A 22,500-nucleotide genomic window follows, 5' to 3' on the forward strand; every position below is an offset into this window, starting at 1 on the left:
TTACTTACGTTTTACTGCCAGTTCATTTTACACCATAAAATCCTTAGAATTGTAAATAAACATGTGATACAAGATATCCATCTATCTATCTATCTATCTATCTATCTATCTATCTATATATATATATATATATATATATATATATATATATATATATATATATATATATACTATATTCATGTGTCTTTTATCGTTTTACCTTGAAGTAGGGACTTTAAGTATAGTTTATATCTAATGCACTAAAAATTCAATGTTAAGAGGTCATGCGGGGGGGGGGGGGAGGTCACAGAAAGAGGGAGGAGCAAAGTGGAGGGAAGAGGAAAGGAAAAAAAAAAGAGAGACTGTACCTGGTCGCGAGAATCGGGTGTCCCACACGCGTTCTGGAAAAGGAGTTTCATCATTGTATTGGGGGGAGGGGGGGAAGACAAGCCCATACTCTGGGTACTGCCTCGTGGCTGCCTCTCTCTCTCTCTCTCTCTCTCTCTCTCTCTCTCTCTCTCTCTCTCTCTCTCTCTCTCTCACACACACACACACACACACACACACACTCTCTCACACAATCTCTCTCTCTCACACAGGGTCTGAGCAGGGTTACCGCCTATTGTAGTCTCGCTTCCAATAGCACTTCGCGCTCAGTTTTATCCACGTGATGAAGAACGACGGAAATTACACACACACACACACAGGAAGACGTGAAGGACGACGTTCTCAAGGCTCGAAGAACAACCATCTCCTCCTCTACGTCTGTTCACTGAATATCCACAACTCCGTCTCGCATCTCCCGCATTATCTTCCACTCCCCTCTGTCTGTGTCAGCTGGGGTCAGTATGGGGGGTAAGCAAGGTCAAGAGGATCGATCACACGCACCGTGAGGACGTATGTGGCCAGAGAATTTTGACCGTCAAAACCCGAGGGAAGTGTTTTAAGTTTTCTTTTTTTCTTTTTTTTTTCCTTTCTCGAACGGGTGGTTATAACTTGACGCCGACGACCTCAAAAACGACCACGGGAGTCGTTTACGAGGCTTATTCGACTTCAAACTCACCAGAAACAAACCACCCGACCTTTCTTTTCCTTACATGACACAGGTCATTTTTTTTTTGGAGTGGGGGTGGGAGGTTGAGAGGTAGATTTTGGTTCTTTTAATTCTTGGAGAGAGACACCAGAAGCCTGTATTTACTGAAGAGTTTCTTCCCCTCCTCGTGTGGGATCATGTTTGGTTGATGATGTGGCCACAGAACGTCACAAACCATCGTCACACCGGCAACATCACTAACAACACGAGCAGCATCTCTCAAGCCAGCACCATCCAGTGGCATTCTCCAACATCGTCTTCTCCACCACCACCACCACCAACACCGTCGTTCTCCACCAACCACCGGCCCTCAAGATCACCAACCCCAACACCACCATCTAGTGTGCCATCCTCCCTCCTAACAGGAGGAGGAGGAGGAGGAGGCAAAGGAGGAGAAGGAGGAGGAGTGAGTGAGGGTGCGTGTACACCAGCGTGATCTCATGGTGGGTATGATCAAGCCAGAAGGTGTGCGTTGATCGTCTGTCTCCCTTCACTACTCCAGCAGACACTGTGGAGTCCAGCTCTAGTGGTCCTCCAGGGTCCTCCTCCACCTCCATGTGACTCCTCCATCTCCTCCTCCTCCTCCTCCTACTCCTCCTACAACCAACCAACCACTCGATCTCTTAAAGTATTTGTCTTTCCTCTTTTTTTTTTCTTATCAACACTTTTCGTAGTTTAAAAATTTGTCACTTGATGCTTTGTTATTTTCTCTACTTTTGTTTATACTTGACGTAGTTTCAGAATGTATAAGCCCATGATTTGTTAGATATTTTCTTTTGTCTTTTGTTAATAATTTCTACAGTTACAAACTTTGCAAGCAGATTTTATTTATCTATTTTGATAATCCTTTTGGCTTCAGAATTTCAACCAGACACTACGTTGAAATCTCCCTTTTCTTTTCTCTTCCCCCTTTTTTTTACTATAATACATTTTTCTTGCAGTTCCAGACTTTGAAAGAGAGTTTTTGATTTAGAAATCATTCTTTCTTTTCAGAAACCTTTTTTTTTGGTTTTGGCAGTTTTTAGAATCGTCAGTGTTGTTGCAAGACACAGTTTGCTCCACCTGTTATCATTTCATCTCGGTGAAATGTTGTTTTTCATCGTGTTTTGCACAGGTGTCGTCTGTTAACCCAGCCGTAACAAAAGATGGTGTTGCGTACCGCTGTTGTGAATCCTTTTCTGTGGTGTCAGTTCGTCTCGTATATATTTTTGTGTGTTCTGAAGGTGCGTTTAAAAATTTCGCGAGGCGTTGGGTTTGGCGGGGAAGAGGGGAGGATAAGAGCGTTCGATTATTCTAAGGGCGGTGAAAAATGTCAGAATCCTTTATCTGTAGAGTTCTTCAGAGGATCAAATGTTACATCACACAAGTCTTAGGGGACACGAACGACCATCTGTGTGTTAAGTGTCCTACCAATACCAGGGATCTATATTCTGTATTTCCTGTGGATGGAACCGGATCCACATCTACGTACACCTCCCCTATTACCCTGGTGGAGAACTGTGTGTGTCATGCAACTGAAATCATACCCCTTCGTCATTCCTACCACTGTGTGAGCATCCAAGACATGTATGTGATATATGTACCAACCTATTTAGAGATTTGGTTATCCCATTCTCCATCTCTGGAGGGGAGGAGAGGGGTGGGGGGATCCTCCATCTCTTGGGTGTGTGGTGGAGGAGGGAGGGCAGAAGAAATGGTGAGCCCAACTTTCATCCCTTCATACCGTTTTGATCCTTATCTTCTTCGTCTTAACAGTATCTTGCAGCTTATCAGAGGTGTGGCTGCATCATTTATCTTATCACCTTCACGTTATCTGTCATGTCCTTACGTCATATCTTCCAAGCAAGCGGAGATACAATTCTTTCACGTGGACCTTAATGTATCAGATTTTTTTTCTCAAGTCCTGTTTTCTTCTTCACTGTCGTGTAATTCTCCTGATGATGGGGTTGAGGGAGGGGGAGGGAGGCGTGATGGATGCTGCATCGCGCTGCCACGGTGTATGCTTCCATACTTAACTTTCAAGATATCATTTCAATAATAGGGTATAGAAGGCTTGGGGTTCCTTGTTTCTATATATAGCGTCTAACTTGGAAGTTAAGTTTATAATACCAACCAGTTTACGCTGATTTTTCCTTTTTGAAAAGTAATTTCAAAGTGACCAATGTTTTTCTTCATTTTCTTGTGAGATTATTTACTACAATTATCATTTCTGATGATAATCAATTTATTAGAAAATCCATACTTTACATTTTCTGTTATTACACCCAAAACACACACACACACACACACATATATATATATATATACATATATATATATATATATATATATATATATATATATATATACTCTCAGTACCATCAATGCAACTACCTGCTCAGATCCTTAACACGTAAGATATGGGGAAACAGAAACACACACACATACACACACAGACAAACACACACAAATATAAACACAGATTAAAGCTATAAACAAAGAACACCACATCTCATTTCTATATATATTCACAACCATTATAGAATTAACTGCCATTCTAGTTTATCTATACACTGTAATACAAACTTCCCTGCACAGAACACTGGTTTTCTAAGCCTGACTCTGCAACATATTCTAGACTCTGCAATAAGAATTAGATTTTCTAACCTACATTCTAATATCTATTCCTACACCGTGTTCAAGAGGCACGGCAGTGGCTATAGTACCAGTAAATCATGTAAATCCCACAGGTGTAAAAGTACTTCGATGACATGACTGTGTTGGAAGAAAATATAAGCCAACACGAATTAAAATTGGTTCCTCAAAAATTTAAAGTACGTTGCCCAGAAGATTAATTTCTTAATGTTTTTTTTTCTCTGTTCTCTTTTTTTTTTTTCTTCAGAAAGAGCTCGTTTTGATTCCCAGAGCGAGGGTGTCCTTGTTCCGTAGGGAGTATATCAAAGATACAGGCTGTGGAGAGAAAGGTACAGCATGGTGGAATGAAGAAGATTTAGAATACGAATGATACAGGTTGGTGGAATGAGGACATCAGAGGAGAGAAGAACAGCATGGTGGAGTGAAGAAGATTTAAGGGTAAGAAAGGTACACGTCGATGAATGAGGACATCAGAGGAGAGAAGAACAGCATGGTGGAATGAAGAAGATTTAAGGGTAAGGAAGGTACAGGTCGGTGGAATGAGGACATCAGAAGAGATTAAAAACAGCACGGTGGAATGAAAAAAATATAAGAGTAAGAAAGAACATAATTGATGATGAAGATTTAAGGAAAAATATAGACTTTCTCTCTCTCTTTTTGGCCGAGTTAGTGTCGACTAAAATGTCTGTCGAATCTGGTAGTGTGGTTACTACGAAATACGATGGTTCCGTAGTGGTCACTGTCTCCCTCCGGTGTTACGTGGCGACGAATCGTTACATTAAGTGTGTTAGGCTCGACCCTGAAGGAAGGAAGTTAAAACACCCAGTTCGATACCCGGTGAGAACGGCAGTAGGAAGGGGCGAACTGCTCCCACTCGTTTGAAAATGAGTCTGGCTTAGCAGTGTGAGTTGGCGACAGTGGGTCGGTACTGTTATTGCTAACTGGTTCATTCTTTTTTTTTTTTTTACAAAGTAATTCCTTCGAAGATTACCTTCGTCAAGATCATCTTAGATTATTTTTTACTAACGATATTCAAAATGTTTGTTATTTAGCCCCTTGAGCATGACTGTACGACCCTATGAGCACGACGGTACGACCCTTGAGCACGACGGGACGCCCCTTGAGAACGACGGCACGACGCTTGAGCACGACGGTACGACCCTTGAGCACGACGGTACGACCCTTATAATGGGGTGACCCCTGACCATAGCACTAAAGGTCAGGTGAAGGTCAGAACAACCTTACCTAAAGTCATACTGTCGTATTTAAGGAATGGATAACATACAACCCAGCTAAATGTAACTTATTTCCTACGGGATTACATTACTGTAACACTGATTATCTTTCCATAGAAAAAGCTGATTCAACTCAATCAAAAATAATTAACATGACTAAATTACCGACGAGAATAACATTTTTCTCTGTATATAATTAACGATCTTGATAAGGTAAAATATAATATATATATATATATATAACCTGATAATACAGGCGGGCCCAGCAGAAGTGTTCTACCAGTCAGTCACTCGCTGGTCGAGGAGGCGCCAGCAACCTTCACCGCTGGCACAGTGCCCGCCGGAGACCAGGCACATCCCCTGACACTACTTGGCAACATTATTGACAAGAAATACAGCCAAGAAGAAAGACTAACTTACTTCTGTTACGAATAAGATTCGCAGTTCGAAAAGAGACCTCCACTGGCTCGGAAAATCATATATATATATATATATATATATATATATATATATATATATATATATATATATATATATATATATATATATATATATCATAAGCTTATGCTTTTCAAGGGTGTGATGTGCAGCATCGCTAGCTTTAAGCCGACTGTCGCAACTAGAAACATGATAAACTGTCGCTTTAACACGGTCAGCAAATTGATTCGCGGATTTCCCAGGTTTCTATATAACTTTTGTAAACTGTCTGTGTAAAGAAAGATGGAGGGAAGGGAGGATGGAAAAAGAAAAATATAATAGTTTTCCCCAGTCTCCATGTTGGATTGCGAGTCTTCTCTAAGGCTCAGCGGCTAGCGTGATATTTATTCAATCGTTTCAAATACTAAATTCTGAGGCACCATTTCATTTTCATTTGAAACAAAACAATTCAAAGATAATGATACACAGTTTGATATAGATATGTTCTAACGTGAGTTAGATTGAGTGTCGATTGGTCTAGATCATCATACGATGGGTGAAGATAATGATAAATGATTTACTGTTACGAATTCATAGTGACCCAATTAGCTGTGACCTTGAGTAAGGTCATGAAAGTTGATATTGACCGGGTCATCTAAGTGTCAGCTGAGTCCAGCGGGTGGTGATGTCGTGCGTCTGTTTGTTTGAGACTTGCAATATGTTGTATGTATAATGCTGTAGAAAATGGGTGATTCCCAGAGCGAAAACGAGTAAGTGTGACTCGTACGTGTCTAGGGAGTGTAGTTCCCGATGTGTGTATGTCAAAAGTGGAATGGTTTTTAAGACTGTCGTTTAATGTTTAGAGAGAGTAATTACGACGAAAATGTGTAATGTGAGTTTTGTGGTTGCTGGGGATGGGTTGGCGGGATTTGTGACCGTAGATCGCCTAAGTGTTAGGTTGGGTAAGGCTTCCATTCTTAACTGGGGGTTGGTAATTAGATATGGAGTAGTGTGGATGAGAAGGACCTGCTGTGTGTGTGTATGTGTGTGTGTGTGTGTGTGTGTGTGTGTGTGTGTGTGTTACGGGGAGAGGGTTATACAATTGTGTTACGCCGTCTTATTATGATGTACGTAGTCTTTGATCTTCCGTGTGTTCGAACAACCCCATGTCTATAGCCACTGCCATTCTCCCTACACTTACGTGAACACTCCCACGTTGTACATTAGGAGAGTACATTAAACAGATATAAGCCACTCTACCAATGCCATCGGGTACATCAATGAAACCACATATATCGTGATGGTTTCTCAATGTTTATCATCAAATGTATATTCTATGACATTTCTTGAATGGGGAATAAAGACAGGCAGCTCTTTGTAGTATTGCCACACTGCCTATCAAAAAGGTATATGGCTACATTTCAATGATGTACATCACAGAGTGATCCTATCGTACTATTCCAAGTCTTTAGCATTACTGAATAAACCTATCTAACTATTTCTAAGTTGACATTTATGCAATAATACTATATAATTTCTATCATGAATATCACAGAGTTAAACCTACTGCACTATTTCCAAAAATGTACATCTCTGAATAGACATATCACATGACAACAAACATTATAAAATGACATGACAACATTTCCACAAGGTCCATCACAAAACACATACTATTTCCACTAGGAACCAACACAGAAAATGACCTATTATACTATTTCCACGATGCACATCACAGGGAGACAAAAACACCTATTGTTATTCGTTCCTATTCTTTCTTTTTTTTCCCCCTTGACTTCTACCAATGCTGGAAGGGTTACATTAGGATGAAGGGAAGGCGTCGACGACCAGCATACACACACACAAGAGACACACACATAGCGGAGCATTCGCCTTCAAATCTCTTCGGCATTCACAGATGCGCCATGCAACAACGATTCAGAAGGGGGCGGTTAGCATACATACCTAGGCTCGTACAGGCATTCTTGAGCTAGGGAGGAGGGAGAGAGGAGGATAAACAGGCACATGCAGTTCCCCCACACCCCCTCCTCTCTCAACAGCTCATCCTCCCTCTTGCATGGGGGGAAACCGAGTATATGAAGAACCATGGCTTATATAATAATCTACGATTGTTGCTAAAAAGTCTGAGGTAGAGGGGCGAAAGGGAAAGGCTTGTGTATATTTCACATCAACATGCAACCTATGATAACTTATGTATTCTCAGGATGTTCAGTTTCCATTAAGACATATGTAGAGATGATATGGTGATGGAAAAATATTAAGACTCTGTTCTAACCTTGATAAACATTTGGTTTGATTATCCTAAACCTGAGAAACACTAGGTCTCTGTTCTAACAAGGAGAAACACTGAATCTAACTCCTCTAACTTCGAGAAACACAAGATCTAACCCCCTTTAACCTTGCGTTTCACCATCACCTCATCATCCCCTCCCCACACACACACTCGAGCATAGAATTCGACTTACACTCGAGTTCTTCCTTAAAACCCATGACCTCCTCCTAGATCTCTCAGCGTTACGGAGTACCCAGAGAAAGAGTACTCTAAGATGGGTAAGGAGTGGTTGGCTGTGTCCCCAACCCCAACCCACCCCCAACACCACTGTACCTTACTTAGACAAGAAGCGTTTGTCTGTCATACCCTTTTCTTTTTTTTCCTTCCTTTTTCATTTGGGGAAAGAGAAAACCCGTGACCTCGATCGCTCGCGAGCCGAAATCTCGAGCTGGAGAAACCCTTTTTTTTTTTTGGCCGGACGAATTTCCTAAGACATCCGGTCACAGATGATCCCTGATATCAGCGAGACGTTTCTTTTAATCTCCTGAAAAGGACGGAGGGAAGGACCCGCCCCGTGAGCACGACAATGGGAGACGCGAGCGAGCACGACAGGAGGACCGATGAGCGGCACGACGGAAGGATCCGTGAGCACGACGGTAGGATCCGTGAGTATGAAGGTAGGATCCGTGAGCACGACGGTAGGATCCGTGAGCACGACGGAAGGATCCGTGAGCACGACGGTAGGATCCGTGAGCACGACGGTAGGATCCGAGAGCACGACGGTAGGATCCATGAGGACGACTTTAGGATCCGTGAGCACGACGGTAGGATCCGTGAGCACGACGGTAGGATCCGTGAGTACGACGGTAAGATCCGTGAGCACGACGGTAGGATCCGAGAGCACGACGGTAGGATCCATGAGGACGGCTTTAGGATCCGTGAGCACGACGGTAGGATCCGTGAGTACGACGGTAAGATCCGTGAGTACGATAGTAGGATCCGTGAGCACGACGGTAGGATCCGTGAGCACGACGGTAAGATCCGTGAGTACGATAGTAGGATCCGTGAGCACGACGGTAGGATCCGTGAGCACGACGGTAGAAGCCTTGGATAGGATCACCCAGGCCTTTGACCTGACCTATAAATGCCATGTTATCGTACGCAAGGGTCGTACCTACGCGCTCACAGTCGTACCGTAAGGTTCCAGGGTCGTACTTTCGCGCTAAAAGGAGTTAAAAATCCTTCCCCACAAATGAGTGACCTGAGTCTCTGGGAATGACGCTTTCGTTCTTGTCTGGCAACCACCAGGTCATCATGGTCTAAGGTCAAGGTCAAAGGTCGGTCCACGGAGACGCCAAAATGACCCCTCACGATATAACATCCATCTCGGAGGGTCGACGGTACAGCTCAAGGGCCTTGAAGAGGTCAGGTCAATGGACGAGTCCAGAGGGAAGACACTGGCTTGACCCAGCGAGGAAACCTTCGACCACACGACCCGTTCCTCTATATTTCAATTCCCTCGGGAGAAAACTTATTCTCACTCACTGATTCTTCGAGGAGGAGGAGAAGGAGGAGGAGGAGGAGGAGGAGGAGGAGAGGAAAACGGGAAACACCTGACGTGTGAGTTCAGTTTAATTATATCAAAAAAAAAAAACACTTCTCCTCTGGAGTCCCTCCAATTCTTGAGGAACCGCAGACTGCATTCTGGAGCGAATATTTCACTTTCCTGCAGTTACTTGACTTCCTTCGTGACCACAAAATGAAGAGGGAGGGAGGGGAAGCGCCACCACCACCACACAAGTTTCCACTGGATGGTTCAGATGGTTTTAGGATGTGATCAGTGGCAGAAGAAGCGGCGCCTCATTGCGGCCCAGATGCAGAGTGTTTTTGGCCCGGAAGAAGGAAGACTGGAAATGGTTAAAAGGATATTTCACGAGGATGGTAGCATTTTATGCTACGTGTTGGGAGCGAGCTGTTGATCTGCCGCTGCTGCTGCTGCTGCGGCTGTGTGTGTGTGTGTGTGTGTGTGTGCTGAAAAATGACTTGCAGTAAGGTCTTTGTGTATAGCAGTCAATGATGTGTTCTATGATACATTTTACGTATGCCTTTCGTCGCCTTTCTCATCTACCTTCGAATCTCTGTAAGGGAGTCGGGCTACCCGTTCCACTGGTTAGTAAAGCTATTTTGTGGCTACAGTTCGCACACCTACCGTAAGCACTGTATCTCGTATACGATCACGTACGTACACACTGTACATAATTCTGTACTTTCCTCCAGCTGTTCTATAAATGGTTCCGAGACGAGGAGGAGAGTAGGTCAGCTGTTGAAACCGTCTTGAGTTCCAAGTATTTCTCAGTGTACAGGAGCAGTTTGAAGTCTCATGAAACAGTTGAAGCTTCGGATCACATCTGTTCGAAGCTGTGTTAAAGGGTATAGATTCGAACAAACAAGTTTCCTAGGCTTCGTCTCTGCCTGTCGAGACAGATGGCTCGGTTCTGATTCGAACAGGCGAATCCAACGCTCTATCGCTGCCTGTCGAGACAAAGAGTCCGGTACAGATTCGACCAGATGTGTCCTTGGCTTAGAAGCTGTGGTTGCTATTGGGCCAAAATAACGAGAAAAATCCCCTTGGAGAAGTTAAGCTTAAGCATCTAGGTACCATATACTCGTCTCGCCATCAGGGCTACACAGCCCAAGACATCTTGCATGGCTACTCCACCTAAGGAGCTGCTTTGATCTTGAACTTCATCTTTTGCCGATGACTTGAACTTATAACTCTAACACGGTTAAACCCAGACGACAGACACCTCCCAGTGAATTTCTCGGCTCGGGGCAGACGCCCCCAATACGTTCAACGATTTCAAAGCGTTTTCAAGCCAGTCAGCTGCCTCATTGTGGCGGCTGACGTCTGCTACATTAGTGCAAGGACGGCTCAAATATTTCGAAGGCTTGAGTTCGACGATAAAGTCAAATCCTCGTTCTCACTCTTCGCTCGTCGTGTTGTGCCGCTGGGGTGGAAACAACCTCACAATTATCTTTCAACCTCAGTAGCTGTGTACTCAAGACTACATGAGTTCGATCCTTCCACGAGTGGCAGACATAACCAGGACTAATACTGCTAGGAGAACGTGAAGGGGAAGAGGAGGAAGGATAGGGAGAACGGCTGAGGGTTGGGGATGGCTAGACAGAAGAGCCACTGGGTAAAACGGTGTCTCCACAAACACACACGTACACACCACTGGTGTTCAGTGCAAGCGACAACGCGAGTCACACAACATCAAACAGCCTTGCAATTTTGTCCCTCCCGGTCTAGTCACGCGTGTAAGCTGCAATCACGAGCTGTGAACGTGCCGGGAGCAGACGGACGATCCAGACGCTCGTGCTTCCCGACTTGTAATGCCATCTATGAGAGAGATTGAGAACTATCAACCACTTCACACACGGGCGCCCCGACCCTTCTTCACCCCCCAACCCTCCCTCTTTCTTGTCCTGTAACCCCCTCCACACTCACATGTCTCACTCCCTACCCACTACATCCTCCTCCCCCCTTTAAACCAGTCCTCCACCAGGGTACAAATCCAATCAGAAGTTATGTGTCTGGGTGTATCCACGGGAGCCCTCCCCGGTGATCGCCATAAGTGAAGTGGAGTTAACCCAACATGCTCCTTTACAGGTCCTCTTGCCTGGGGTGTCTCTCTCCTCCTCCTACCCTCGCCTCCCGCACCCTGAGCATGACTGTGTCTCCCCAACACTTAACATCACCAACACCGTCGCAGCGATAGGTCGTCGCCAGCAATGTTGTGCGCCACGGATGTAGAAGAATCTCCCCTCCGTCCCGTGACACAGCGAACGGGCCTGTTCCAGTGGACATCACTACTGGATGACTCCCTCATCGGCGAGGCACTGACGAATGCCACTAACGACCACGACTCGTTACTAAGGCCACTACCTTTATATATCCCTCCCTCCTCCCACCTTCTTTAACACGACCCCATGCTGGAGGCATAAACTGTCTCATACCCTCCCTCCCCCCATTCCCAAACATGACCCTCCACACCCTTACTAAAAGCACTAGACCTGTCTCGTCGCCCCCTTCTCTCAAGCATAAAACCCTCTCCCCATCCCTCAAGCTCAGACCATCCCATCCAGCCTCCTTGCAACACGATCTGATCCTCCTCCACCATCATCTACGAGTATCACCCCTCCCGCCCATCGCCTGCGTCTCCCGCATGAGAACAGCAGGTCAAAGTCGCGCATGTGCGCGTGTATCGGGGGAAGTCGTTGCATGAACGACTGTTAACTCGCGGCGAGGTTATCAAAACCACGACCGCCGAGGTGGATACGGTCCAATAACCTCTCTGGTGACGTCAGTCCTCTTCTATACCGCCTCCTCCAACAGCCGTGATGCGACCCTCTGCACGGAAGCACTGGCCAAGAATCGCATGAGACCGCGAAGTTACTGTCAGGTGAGAGACATGAACGGTGAGGGATGATATTCGGTCTCCTTTGATTTTCCGAATATTTGGAAGCGAAATCTTCAAACAGCGAGACCAGAACAGATGGTAAGTATTCCGCTGACGAGTCTCCAGCTGTTAAGACCTTTACCACCTGACTATGGCCAACGTAACTCCAACATTCTCGCCTGTATTCACATGTGGTCTTTCCATCGAGGAAAACTAGAACGAAGTTTTCTTCTCGTCTGTTCCATGTTCCGTGGAATCGATAATAATCTGCCCAAGTGTCAAACGAAAAAAATAAGATCAAATTACCTAGAAGACATTATTTCCACACACACACACACACACACACACACACACACACAAGATTACGTGAAAAGCATATTCCGCAAAATGTCGCTAACCCTCAAAGCACATGCGATTAATCAAGTCCCGAAGAGAAAGCCAATGCGAGGGGTGGGTGGAGGACCCGGCCAAATATATATATATATATATATATATATATATATATATATATATATATATATACATATATATATATATATATATAGAATCAGGCAGTGCGAAGCAACAGGAGAGGGAGGAGGACCAACAACACCCCCACCAAAGCAGCAAGTCAAAAAAAAAAACAATCGTCTCTTGATTCTCAAAAGCTTTCTGGCACCAGGGGCAACGCAGACTTCCAATTCCAGCGTGGGAGTTTTCAAGGGAAGAGCCAATTGTGGAACTAGCCAGATTCATTTTGGGAACGGAACTGTCATCAACCCTCTCCATTCCATATAACAAAAGCACCGTCCGTTCCTTTGTACGAGAACCCGAGTCAAATATTGCATAGAGAGGGAGAAGAAGAAGAAAAGAGAGAGAGAGAGAGAGAGAGAGAGAGAGAGAGAGAGAGAGAGAGAGAGAGAGAGAGAGAGAGAGAGAGAGAGAGAGAGAGAGAGAGAGAGAAGATCAAGGAATATGGTTGGTGTTTACTTCCCCTTCCCCACTCTCTTGTGATGGTGGACCAGCTTGAGATAGCGTTCCAGCCACCCTCCTGTAGGCGGTGACACATGGATGACAGCACTGTATGATGCTGCTCGTTCCTGACTTTAGACAGACAGCGTAAGATTCACAAATCCATTTTGAAAAGTTGGTCCTCAGTTTCCCAAATCCAGTTTTCCTTGAGAATGTCTGTCATTCCAGTTTCCAGGGTTGATGACAATTTTCCTTCCAGGCTTAATGATGCATTTCATTTTCATTTCTCTTTCCAGGCTTTATGATACTAGTCGCTCCATTTTCTAGGAAATGATGTTCATTATTCCAGCTTCCAGGATTAAGGATGCATTTCATTTGTTTCCAGAATTCTGTATCTTCTTTCTTCTCCGTGTTCAGACATGGTGATGTATTCTATTCTGGTTTCCAGATCTGGGGACGCTTTTCATGCCTATATCCATACGTAGTAATGGCACTCATTCCAGTTTTTCAGACTGGCTGACACCTTCCGTTCCCGCTTCCAGACTTTGTTGATGCTTCCCGTTCTAGCTCTTTAGACCTAGTAATCCTTTTCTTTCAGTCTGTAAACTTGGTAATGCTACCTCTTCCAGTTTCCAGACTATCTCACCTTTTTCTTCCCCTCCTCTGACACCACAATTTAAAGATTCGACGATATGTGTCTGGAACGCTCCTTCGGTGAAGACAGTGACCTCAGAGTTTTCCTAAATGTCTAGAATGGTTCCTCTTCGGTGGAGACAAGACTTCAGAGCCTTCGTAAAGGGTTGGAATGGTCCCTCTTTGGTCCAGACAGCAGTGACCTCAGGGTCTTCAGATGTCCTACGTGAGTTCGAAGGTACCAGAAAAGAAATTCATAATTCCATGCGATGTTCCACAAATCCAGCCATACCTTGTTAGACACGTGTAGCCATTTCTCATTCCTCTCCACATGCTCCTGCGACGTAAGATGAACATTCCTATGCTGAACTTTCGTCCTTATATCCTTCATTATTAACATTTCACTTATTTACATAGCCTTGTGGTTACGATCTTGTGTCTGGAAAGGAACAAAGCATCGGGGGCCCATCCAACCAAACTTGTAAGTTTGTGATATGTTCGTTCGGTCATGCGATACCGCCAGCGTGGGATACTAATATCAAATGAACCAAAATCTCAGGGGAAAGTAATCAAAATGACTGTCTTAAACACTCTGAGCATGAAACTTGAGGACGACGGTACGACAGCTGAGTGCGACGGTACGACGCTTGAGGACGAAGGTGCGACAGCTAAGCACGACGGTATACGACCCTTGAAGGTGAAGATGCGACAGCTGAGTGCGACAGTACGACGCTTGAGGACGAAGGTGCGACACCTGAGCACGACGGTATACGACCCTTGGCTATGTTAACATGACCCTCTGGAGTGATGACGCCACCTCTCTCTCTCTCTCTCTCTCTCTCTCTCTCTCTCTCTCTCTCTCTCTCTCTCTCTCTCTCTTTCACACACACACACACACACACACACACATACACATACACTCACACACGCGCGCGTGCGCGGGAGTCCTGCTCTAACAACGTTGAAATTCACCGAACTCAACGTTGTTGTGCTGGAACTGCGATGGTTTGGTTCCCTGGTTCTTTATACGACCGCTTCGTCATCCGGTACACGAGCAGTAATAACAGCTCAAGGACTCAGAACAGCAGCAGCAACAGTTCTAATAACAGCAGCAGCAACAGCAGCAGCAACAGCAGCTTATAGCAAAGGCAGCAACAGCAGCATTACTAGTAGAAGCTGCAGCAGAAGCAGTTGCACAACACTACACCACCAACAGCAGAAGTAGAGGTAGCGGCCGCCACCACTACCACCAATATTACTCCCATCACCACATCGCCACACCCATCACTACATCGCCACACCCATCACCACATCGCCACAGCCAGTACCACCATCACAGCCACCACCACCACCACAGCCACCACCACCACTACAGCCACCACCACCACCACAGCCACACACCATAAGAGAAAGAGAAAAAAAAAGAGATAATTCCGTCTTACATCCCATCAATATATCATGCATCGAGGAGACAGTAACCCCCGCGTGCGACACGGTAGCCCGCCATTTAAAACGAAACTTTTCAAACCTTTCCCAAGTTTTTCTCGTTGCGACGCGACGCTAGCGTGAGGGAGGACATGGGGGGGCGCCACGCCGCCCGCCCTGTGGTGGTGGTGGGTGGCACACGGAGTTCGGTGGGAGGAGGAGGAAGAGGAGGAGGAGGAGGAGGAGGAGGAGGAGGAGGGAAATGATAAATGGCGGGACGAAGATGACGAAGTTTCCAACGGAAGACCCCAGGCAGATCTTCGGTAAGAGATGGTCATTCTCGACGAGTAGACAGATAGATAGATACTGGCGGGGGGGGGGGGGGGGGGGGGGGAAGGGAGCCTCATCGTCCTGCTGAGCTTCTGAACTTGTCCTCCTCATCTTTTTTTCCTCATCTTGCCTTCTCCTCTTCCTCATCTTGCCTCTTCCTCTTCCTCATCTTGCTTTCTCCTCTTCCTCATCTTGCCTCTTCCTCTTCCTCATCTTGCCTCTTCCTCTTCCTCATCTTGCCTTCTCCTCTTCCTCATCTTGCCTTCTCCTCTTCCTCATCTTGCCTCTTCCTCTTCCTCATCTTGCCTTCTCCTCTTCCTCATCTTGCCTTTCCCTCTTCCTCATCCAACATTTCCTCTTTTTCATCTAAGTTTGTCACTTCCTTTAACCAAAGCCAATTCGTCTTCATAATTCTCCTGTTCGTGCATTCCCTCTTCTCATTTTTAAACCTTTGTTTTCCTTTCAATCACAAAGCTAATTTTCCTCCAGTTTCTGGTTATCTTTCCGTTTTTTTGTTGATGTTCTTCATCTTCATCCTCACCCCAAACTAACGTATTCTGTTTCTGGTTCGTTCTGATTTCTAATTCTTGTTTTACTTCAACACAAATTTCTCTGAAGTCACAAAGTTACCGATACACAGTTAGAATAACTGAGTTGAGCTCTGAGCTCTACAAACCTTCTAGTTTTCCGTTGATCACACAATCTCCAACTACCCTATACTATGGACTTCAGACTCTAAAACCCTACAATCGCCTTCCGTTAACACTCTAAAGTACCCTCCAAAAAAACAAATCCTTTCCCTTAAGACTTCAGCTCTTAAAACCCTTGTCCTCCTCCTCCTACAGTCATCCAGTACCCTCCAAAATACCCTTTCCCTAAAGACTTCACCTCCTACAGTCCTCGTCCTCCTCCTCCTCCTCCAGTCAAGGGTGAGAACAGATACCCAAAGTTTTATCCCTCGTCACTTGGAGTCTGAGGCTGCAGAAGTGGAGTCATACAGACTTGCGAATGTTCACTTGCTGTTTTTTATTTTCCCCCTCGCAATTCCGGCCGAGGCGAAGTCTTAAAAACTCTCCATTGCAAACGCCCTCAAGAACCAGCTCCAGGCAAATGTTTTTTTTTTCCCCCCTCATCCCTGCTCCTGTCATCATCCACAAGAACCATGCAGTATTTCCCTCTCCTTAATATTTCCCTCCCAAGAACCATGCCTTTTTATTTTTCTTTCTCTCTTTCTTTCGTCGAAAACCTCAGAGTCACATCCATTTTTCATCCTCGTATTATCAAAATCTTTAAAAAGAATATTACCTCTCTATATATTTATATCATTCGTTTTCTCAAAAATCCTTTTTGAAAGCTCTTACGTTTGGTTCTTTGCTTAAATGTCTACATCAAGGAATGTCACAGAGATCCCATACCTCCCCCTCCACTTCCTCCCTCCCTCCCTCCCCGCTCCCACTGCGCATGCGCCGCACCCAGCATGGCCCACAAGCAAGCAAGCAGCAAGCACCAGGTAGCATCAGTACTCACCCCATGTGGAAGACGTCTCCAGACCACTTCAACGACTCCTAACTTGTGTGAAGTTCTGTTTCTGTATTCTCCAAGAGTCTTTCTTTCTCTGGCCGTCTCTCCCTCTCTCTCTTTCCCTCTCCCTCCCTCTCTCACTCACTCACTCTCTCTCTCTCCTCGTACCTATTCGTCTCTCTTTGTCCCTGTGCCTCTCTTTTAATTAAGAAAAAAAAGAATCACTAATTCCTATTGTTTAAAGTATCAGAACCTGTTTGTATGAAGCCACTACGACTTGAAGATCAGGTGCGTCTGATCCCATGAATTTCAGTGATTACACGTTTGTATGTATAACTGCTTCGCCCACAAGTGTCTGAAATGACCCGGATTACCTCAGTTAGCCTAAAGATCTCTGAAACGACCAAAACAGGATCTAATTCCAACATTTCTAACGCTAGCCCAAAGGTATCCACAATGATCTATTTTATCTGATTTAATCTACAGATATGGAAGAAGACCAGAGTATCTAAGCTAGTCTTGAATGTATCTAAGTTAACTCACGAGTATCTATGATTCCTGAGTGTTATCTAAATCAACTTATAAATGTTTATTAAATCAATCTACAAATGTTTACTCCACCCACGAAGAAATGTCCACACACTCTGATCTTTTTTTCTCTTTTCTAAACTGGTTAAGTCAAAGAAACGGTCAGTTCTTCTGTTTCTTTCCTTGACCTTTGACATGACACGGTTATAAGAAATGTTTACACGTTTGTGTGTGTGGGTGGTTCTTGTGACCTGTGAGAACGACAGGACGACCTGTGAGAACGATGGGACGACCTGTGAGAACGACAGGACGACCTGTGAGAACGACGGGACGACTTGTGAGAACGACAGGACGACCCTCGGCTACTTTATCTTTCAAAAGACTTGATCCATTAAGTGATCAGGTCAAAGGCCAGGTCATTAATCACATCCAACGATCGTGCCGTCAGGCTCAAGGGTCGTTCCGTCGCGCTGGAGTGATTCCATCCTCGTATACTCAAGTGGTCGTTCCGTCGTGTCGAGGGCTCGCGTCCTCACTCACACGCTCAAGGGCCGTTCGGTCGTCTCCAGGGGTCGTACCACCGTCGTGTTCAAGGCCTATCCTATATCACCACCCTCGACCAGGAGCGATAAGGTCGTCCACCAGGTGGATCAACCACTATAACACTGAACCTATGATCAAGGGGGGAGGGTAACCACACACACACACACACACACGGTACCGACCACACATTTTATGGCTCTTATCTTTGCTTATCGCCCCCCCCTCCCTTTCCTCCCTACCCCACCGATGGACTCAACACCTGATAAAGGCCCACTTCCATCAACACTGAAGATAAGAGATAAAGAGAGAGAGACAGAGAGAGAGATAAGGGGCCACTCGTTCGTCAATGACAATGATAACAATGATAGTGTCTTATCTCCTCTATTTTTGGTGGGGGTATTATATACGTACTCGTGGTGGAAGGAGAGATAGATGGGAAGATAGATAAGACAGATGGAAAGCTAGATAGACAGATGGATAGAAAGATAGATAATTAGACAGACAGACTGATAGATAGACAGATACGTACATACATAGAAAGATAGATAGACAGACAGATAGATAGATAGATAGATGGATAGAGAGAGAGAGAGAGAGAGAGAGAGAGAGAGAGAGAGAGAGAGAGAGAGAGAGAGAGAGAGAGAGAGAGAGAGAGAGGAGGGGGAGCTTGAGGGTTACGACCTTCTGGGCTCACGTCACGTTAAGAATCGTAGGAGAAAAATAGATTCATCTAATTCATTTTCTTGTCACCTTAATGTACTTGAGGAAAAACACTGGCGAATCTTTTTTTTCTTTTTTTAACCTGAATGAAACTTAAAGTCATACTCATCATTTTCACCCTCTCTTCTTCTTCTTCACTTCTTTAGTATTCTCTTTGGTTAAGGGAAATATCCGAAGGGGGAGGGGGAGAAGGGAAGAAATTAAAAGTGAACATTTAATAAACTCACGAGAGACCGGCTTTTCCCTAATATTAAGCTCTTATTTTCCAAAGTATAAGGGTGATATTAACAACACTACCACGTTTAAAAGTCTTAAGCTGAGACATCGCACGTCAACCCTTCATAACCGTACGAAAGAGCATTGTATCTGTCGATTATGAAAATGACATTGAAGGTACCGAGGTCAAAATACACGATTACGTCTCCTCGGTGTGTTCTCATAATTCCTTTTGAAATACATGTGTCTAGTGGTGGGTATATTTCTTCTATTGCATAGTCTGACTCTGGCTATCAACGAGTGTGTGTAGTGGACTACATGAGTATTCTTTTTCCTGTATACATATATCTTTAATGGCTTATCAAGTTCAGCAGTGTATACATATACATAGTTCTACTGTAAATGACAGGAGTGTAATGTAAGTTAACTTCCCCATAAAAGATCCTATTTCCAAAATCCATTTCGCTTCCTCTTTCTCGTGGACGAACATCTTCGTCTTGTCATTGTAGGAATCAAATAGCTATTTCTGATCAACAACAATCAACAAAGAATTAATACTGCAGAGTTGACTTCATGATAAATGCACTTATTTACCGTCACATTCCCTTATGATGCAATGATAACTGATAATGAAATCATAAAACTTCATGTTGGTTCGAAGGAAAGAAAAATGATTTGAAGGTTTATGACGGTATGTCGTGCCTCCCCTTTTATCCCCACCCCAACGGCACACATAGAAAGACGTCTGCACGTTGGCCATCTCTCCTTATCTCTTAAGGAATTTCCAGTTACCACGACAGCTTCTTTTCCAGCGACGCATTCCTGGAAGGAAGCAAAGGCGACCGTGGACTCTCCACCACAGTCAGTTCTGGATATCTTCGCGGTGGCCAGACAAACCATCGGTTCAAGTAAGCGATTCGCGAGTCGCCAGTCGGGTCCAAGATACGGATCGCGAGTCGCCAGTCGGGTCCAAGATACGATCGCGAGTCGCCAGTCGGGTCCAAGATACGATCGCGAGTCGCCAGTCGGGTCCAAGATGCGAATCGCAAGTCGCCAGTCGGAGAGGCGGGTCCAGCAGAGACGGTCGCAAAAGCTAGCCAGCCAGCCAGCCAGTGCCTTGTGCTGGAATATGTAAGTGTTTCTTGCGGCCTCCAGCATCCATGCTAGCCTCATGATGGCTGGCGTGTATGGAACGGGAGACGTGACCATGTGTGTGTCTGTCTCTCTCTCTCTCGGACGTCAGAGACCTCCAGGTTATTGCTGGGAACGTCAGCGAAGTTACTCTCCTCCGGGACTGACTGACACCCTGGAATGGTCCAGCGGTCAAGATGACTGACTTGTTAAACCCCCTTTTGAGCACGACGGGTTGACGACCCCTCACGTATCATGATCCTAGTCTCTGACCTGGCTCTTCAGGAGCTAAGCGCTGATTGAACTAGCGACAGAATCATTCAGTCACTCAACTAGTTCTGGAACTTGCGACTGAGTAACCAGATAACTACAAGCACTCGACCAGGGAGCGACCAGACGCCTGCCTATACAACCACTCGACCAAAGGAGCGACCAGACGCCTGCCTATACAAGCACTCGACCAAAGGAGCGACCAGACGCCTGCCTATACAAGCACTCGGCCAAAGGAGCGACCAGACGCCTGCCTATACAACCACTCGACCAAAGGAGCGACCAGACGCCTGCCTATACAACCACTCGACCAAAGGAGCGACCAGACGCCTGCCTATACAATCACTCGACCAAGGGAGCGACCAGACGCTTGCCTATACAACCACTCGACCAAAGAAGCGACCAGACAACTACCAGCACTCGACCGAGGAGGAATTTGTGACCCATCGACCAACACAGGGTCGATATATCGTCTCACCAGAACACCACTCATGGCCATCAAGACATTATAAACAGTAGAGCTACGAGGCAAGAAGGCAGCAGCAGGAGGTGGTGTCTGGCTGCACCTTAGGGAGACGTACGTGTTCATGCAACGATGGCTTCTGACGTCCAAAGTTCATATTAAAAAAAAAGAGGAGTAATGAACGTGATATAATCTGCATAATCATAGCTCTGTAATCCCCCCGCCGCCACCGCTCCCTTCCCATCCTCACACTCCCACCCTCCACCAATACGACAAAGACGGAACAAAAAAGAAAAGAAAAATAACACCACACGGGTGTAACTTTATAACCTTGTCTTGACCCTGAATCAGGTCAAGGACGGGCTGGATCCATATCCTAGAAATAATCGTAGTGCGAATGGCTTTTCTTTTTATTCTAACGATGTACAAAAGTTGATTATTATGTGTACTCCAAGGTCTTCTATCTTGTCTTGCGGGAGAACCACACTAGACTATTGGCGCGGGAGGTCAGTGGGTGAGAGAGAGAGAGAGAGAGAGAGAGAGAGAGAGAGAGAGAGAGAGAGAGAGAGAGAGAGAGAGAGAGAGAGAGACACAGAGATCGCACCAGCACCGCTTGTCCTCGCGAGGCCAACGGACTCTTTTACGTATCTCGCATATCTGGCCACAGAAAGGCGTATGCCTCAAGAGTCGACGTTGTGCCTCTGCTTGAAATGAGCATCGCCACCCATGGTGGGCGGGGGGGGGGGGGGGAACTGGGAACTGACCCAGACATTTCATATTGCCCCCCCCCCCCCAGCTGTGTGTGTGTGTGTGTGTGTGTGTGTGTGTGTGTGTGGGTTGGTGGGGCAGTGTTGCTTGATATCTTTTCACTGTATGAAGGACCGACAGATCCACGGAACGTGTAATGAAAGAAACTTACTGTTGCCTTCTTCTTCTTCTTTCATCCATCCTTGCCCCACGCATGGGTCGCCGGCATGAAGTCCACAGCCACATAGTCTCTCTCTCTCTCTCTCTCTCTCTCTCTCTCTCTCTCTCTCTCTCTCTCTCTCTCTCTTCTCCGGTCTAATATTCGGTCTGTCTGTCCTCCATCATCCCGTGTTTCCTGTGACCCGCCTGTAAATAAATCTCTTCAAAGTTCTTTGGCAAGACTATCTCTTTTTTTTTCTCCTTTCTTTCTTTTGGGCCAGACTGAAGTGCGTCATCAAGGACCTCCACACCACTGAAGATTGTCCTCGCTGTACCCCCCCCTGCCCCCCCAGCGGGTCCTGGGCGAGGCTTCGTGCTTCACTCAGTCGTCTGAGGCACCCACGCCCCCCCCCCCCCCCCCCCCCCCCGCCCGATCAGGCAGGGAAAACGCCATGCAAGAACTTGCAGAAGTTCGACCATGAATAACATGAAATGTTCTTCATAACTTGGATGCTTGCTCCCTCGCTGTTGTGGTCCACCCACGTCCTGTGACCTGGTTATGACGTATGGGTCTTCCCCTTCCCCCCCCTGAGTCTCAGCCACATTTTCTGACGTGTTTGTGACGTGTGGTTCCCTCTCCTCAGCCCCGCCCACATCCCATGACGTGTTTATGACGTGTGGTTCCTCTCCTTAGCCCCGCCCACATCCCATGACGTGTTTATGACATACAGTTCCCCTCCTTAGCCCCG

General features: G+C 45.8%; 1 protein-coding gene across 6 annotated transcripts in view; it reads right to left on the reverse strand.

Annotated features, from left to right (window-relative positions):
- Window positions 1-22,500, reverse strand: part of Syt7 (Synaptotagmin 7) — a 586,302-nt gene that overhangs the window by 195,516 nt on the left and 368,286 nt on the right. For 4 of the 6 annotated variants that reach the window (XM_071656732.1, XM_071656729.1, XM_071656728.1 and 1 more), the window contains one exon: window positions 348-380. The exons of the other annotated variants lie outside the window; for them this stretch is intronic. In XM_071656732.1, coding sequence (XP_071512833.1) covers window positions 348-380 — 33 coding nt within the window. The remainder of the gene's footprint in view (window positions 1-347; window positions 381-22,500) is intronic. 6 annotated transcript variants of the gene reach the window in all.

The sequence above is a fragment of the Panulirus ornatus genome, chromosome 63 (genome assembly GCF_036320965.1).
Source record: "Panulirus ornatus isolate Po-2019 chromosome 63, ASM3632096v1, whole genome shotgun sequence".
NCBI classification, from domain to species: Eukaryota; Metazoa; Arthropoda; class Malacostraca; order Decapoda; family Palinuridae; genus Panulirus; species Panulirus ornatus.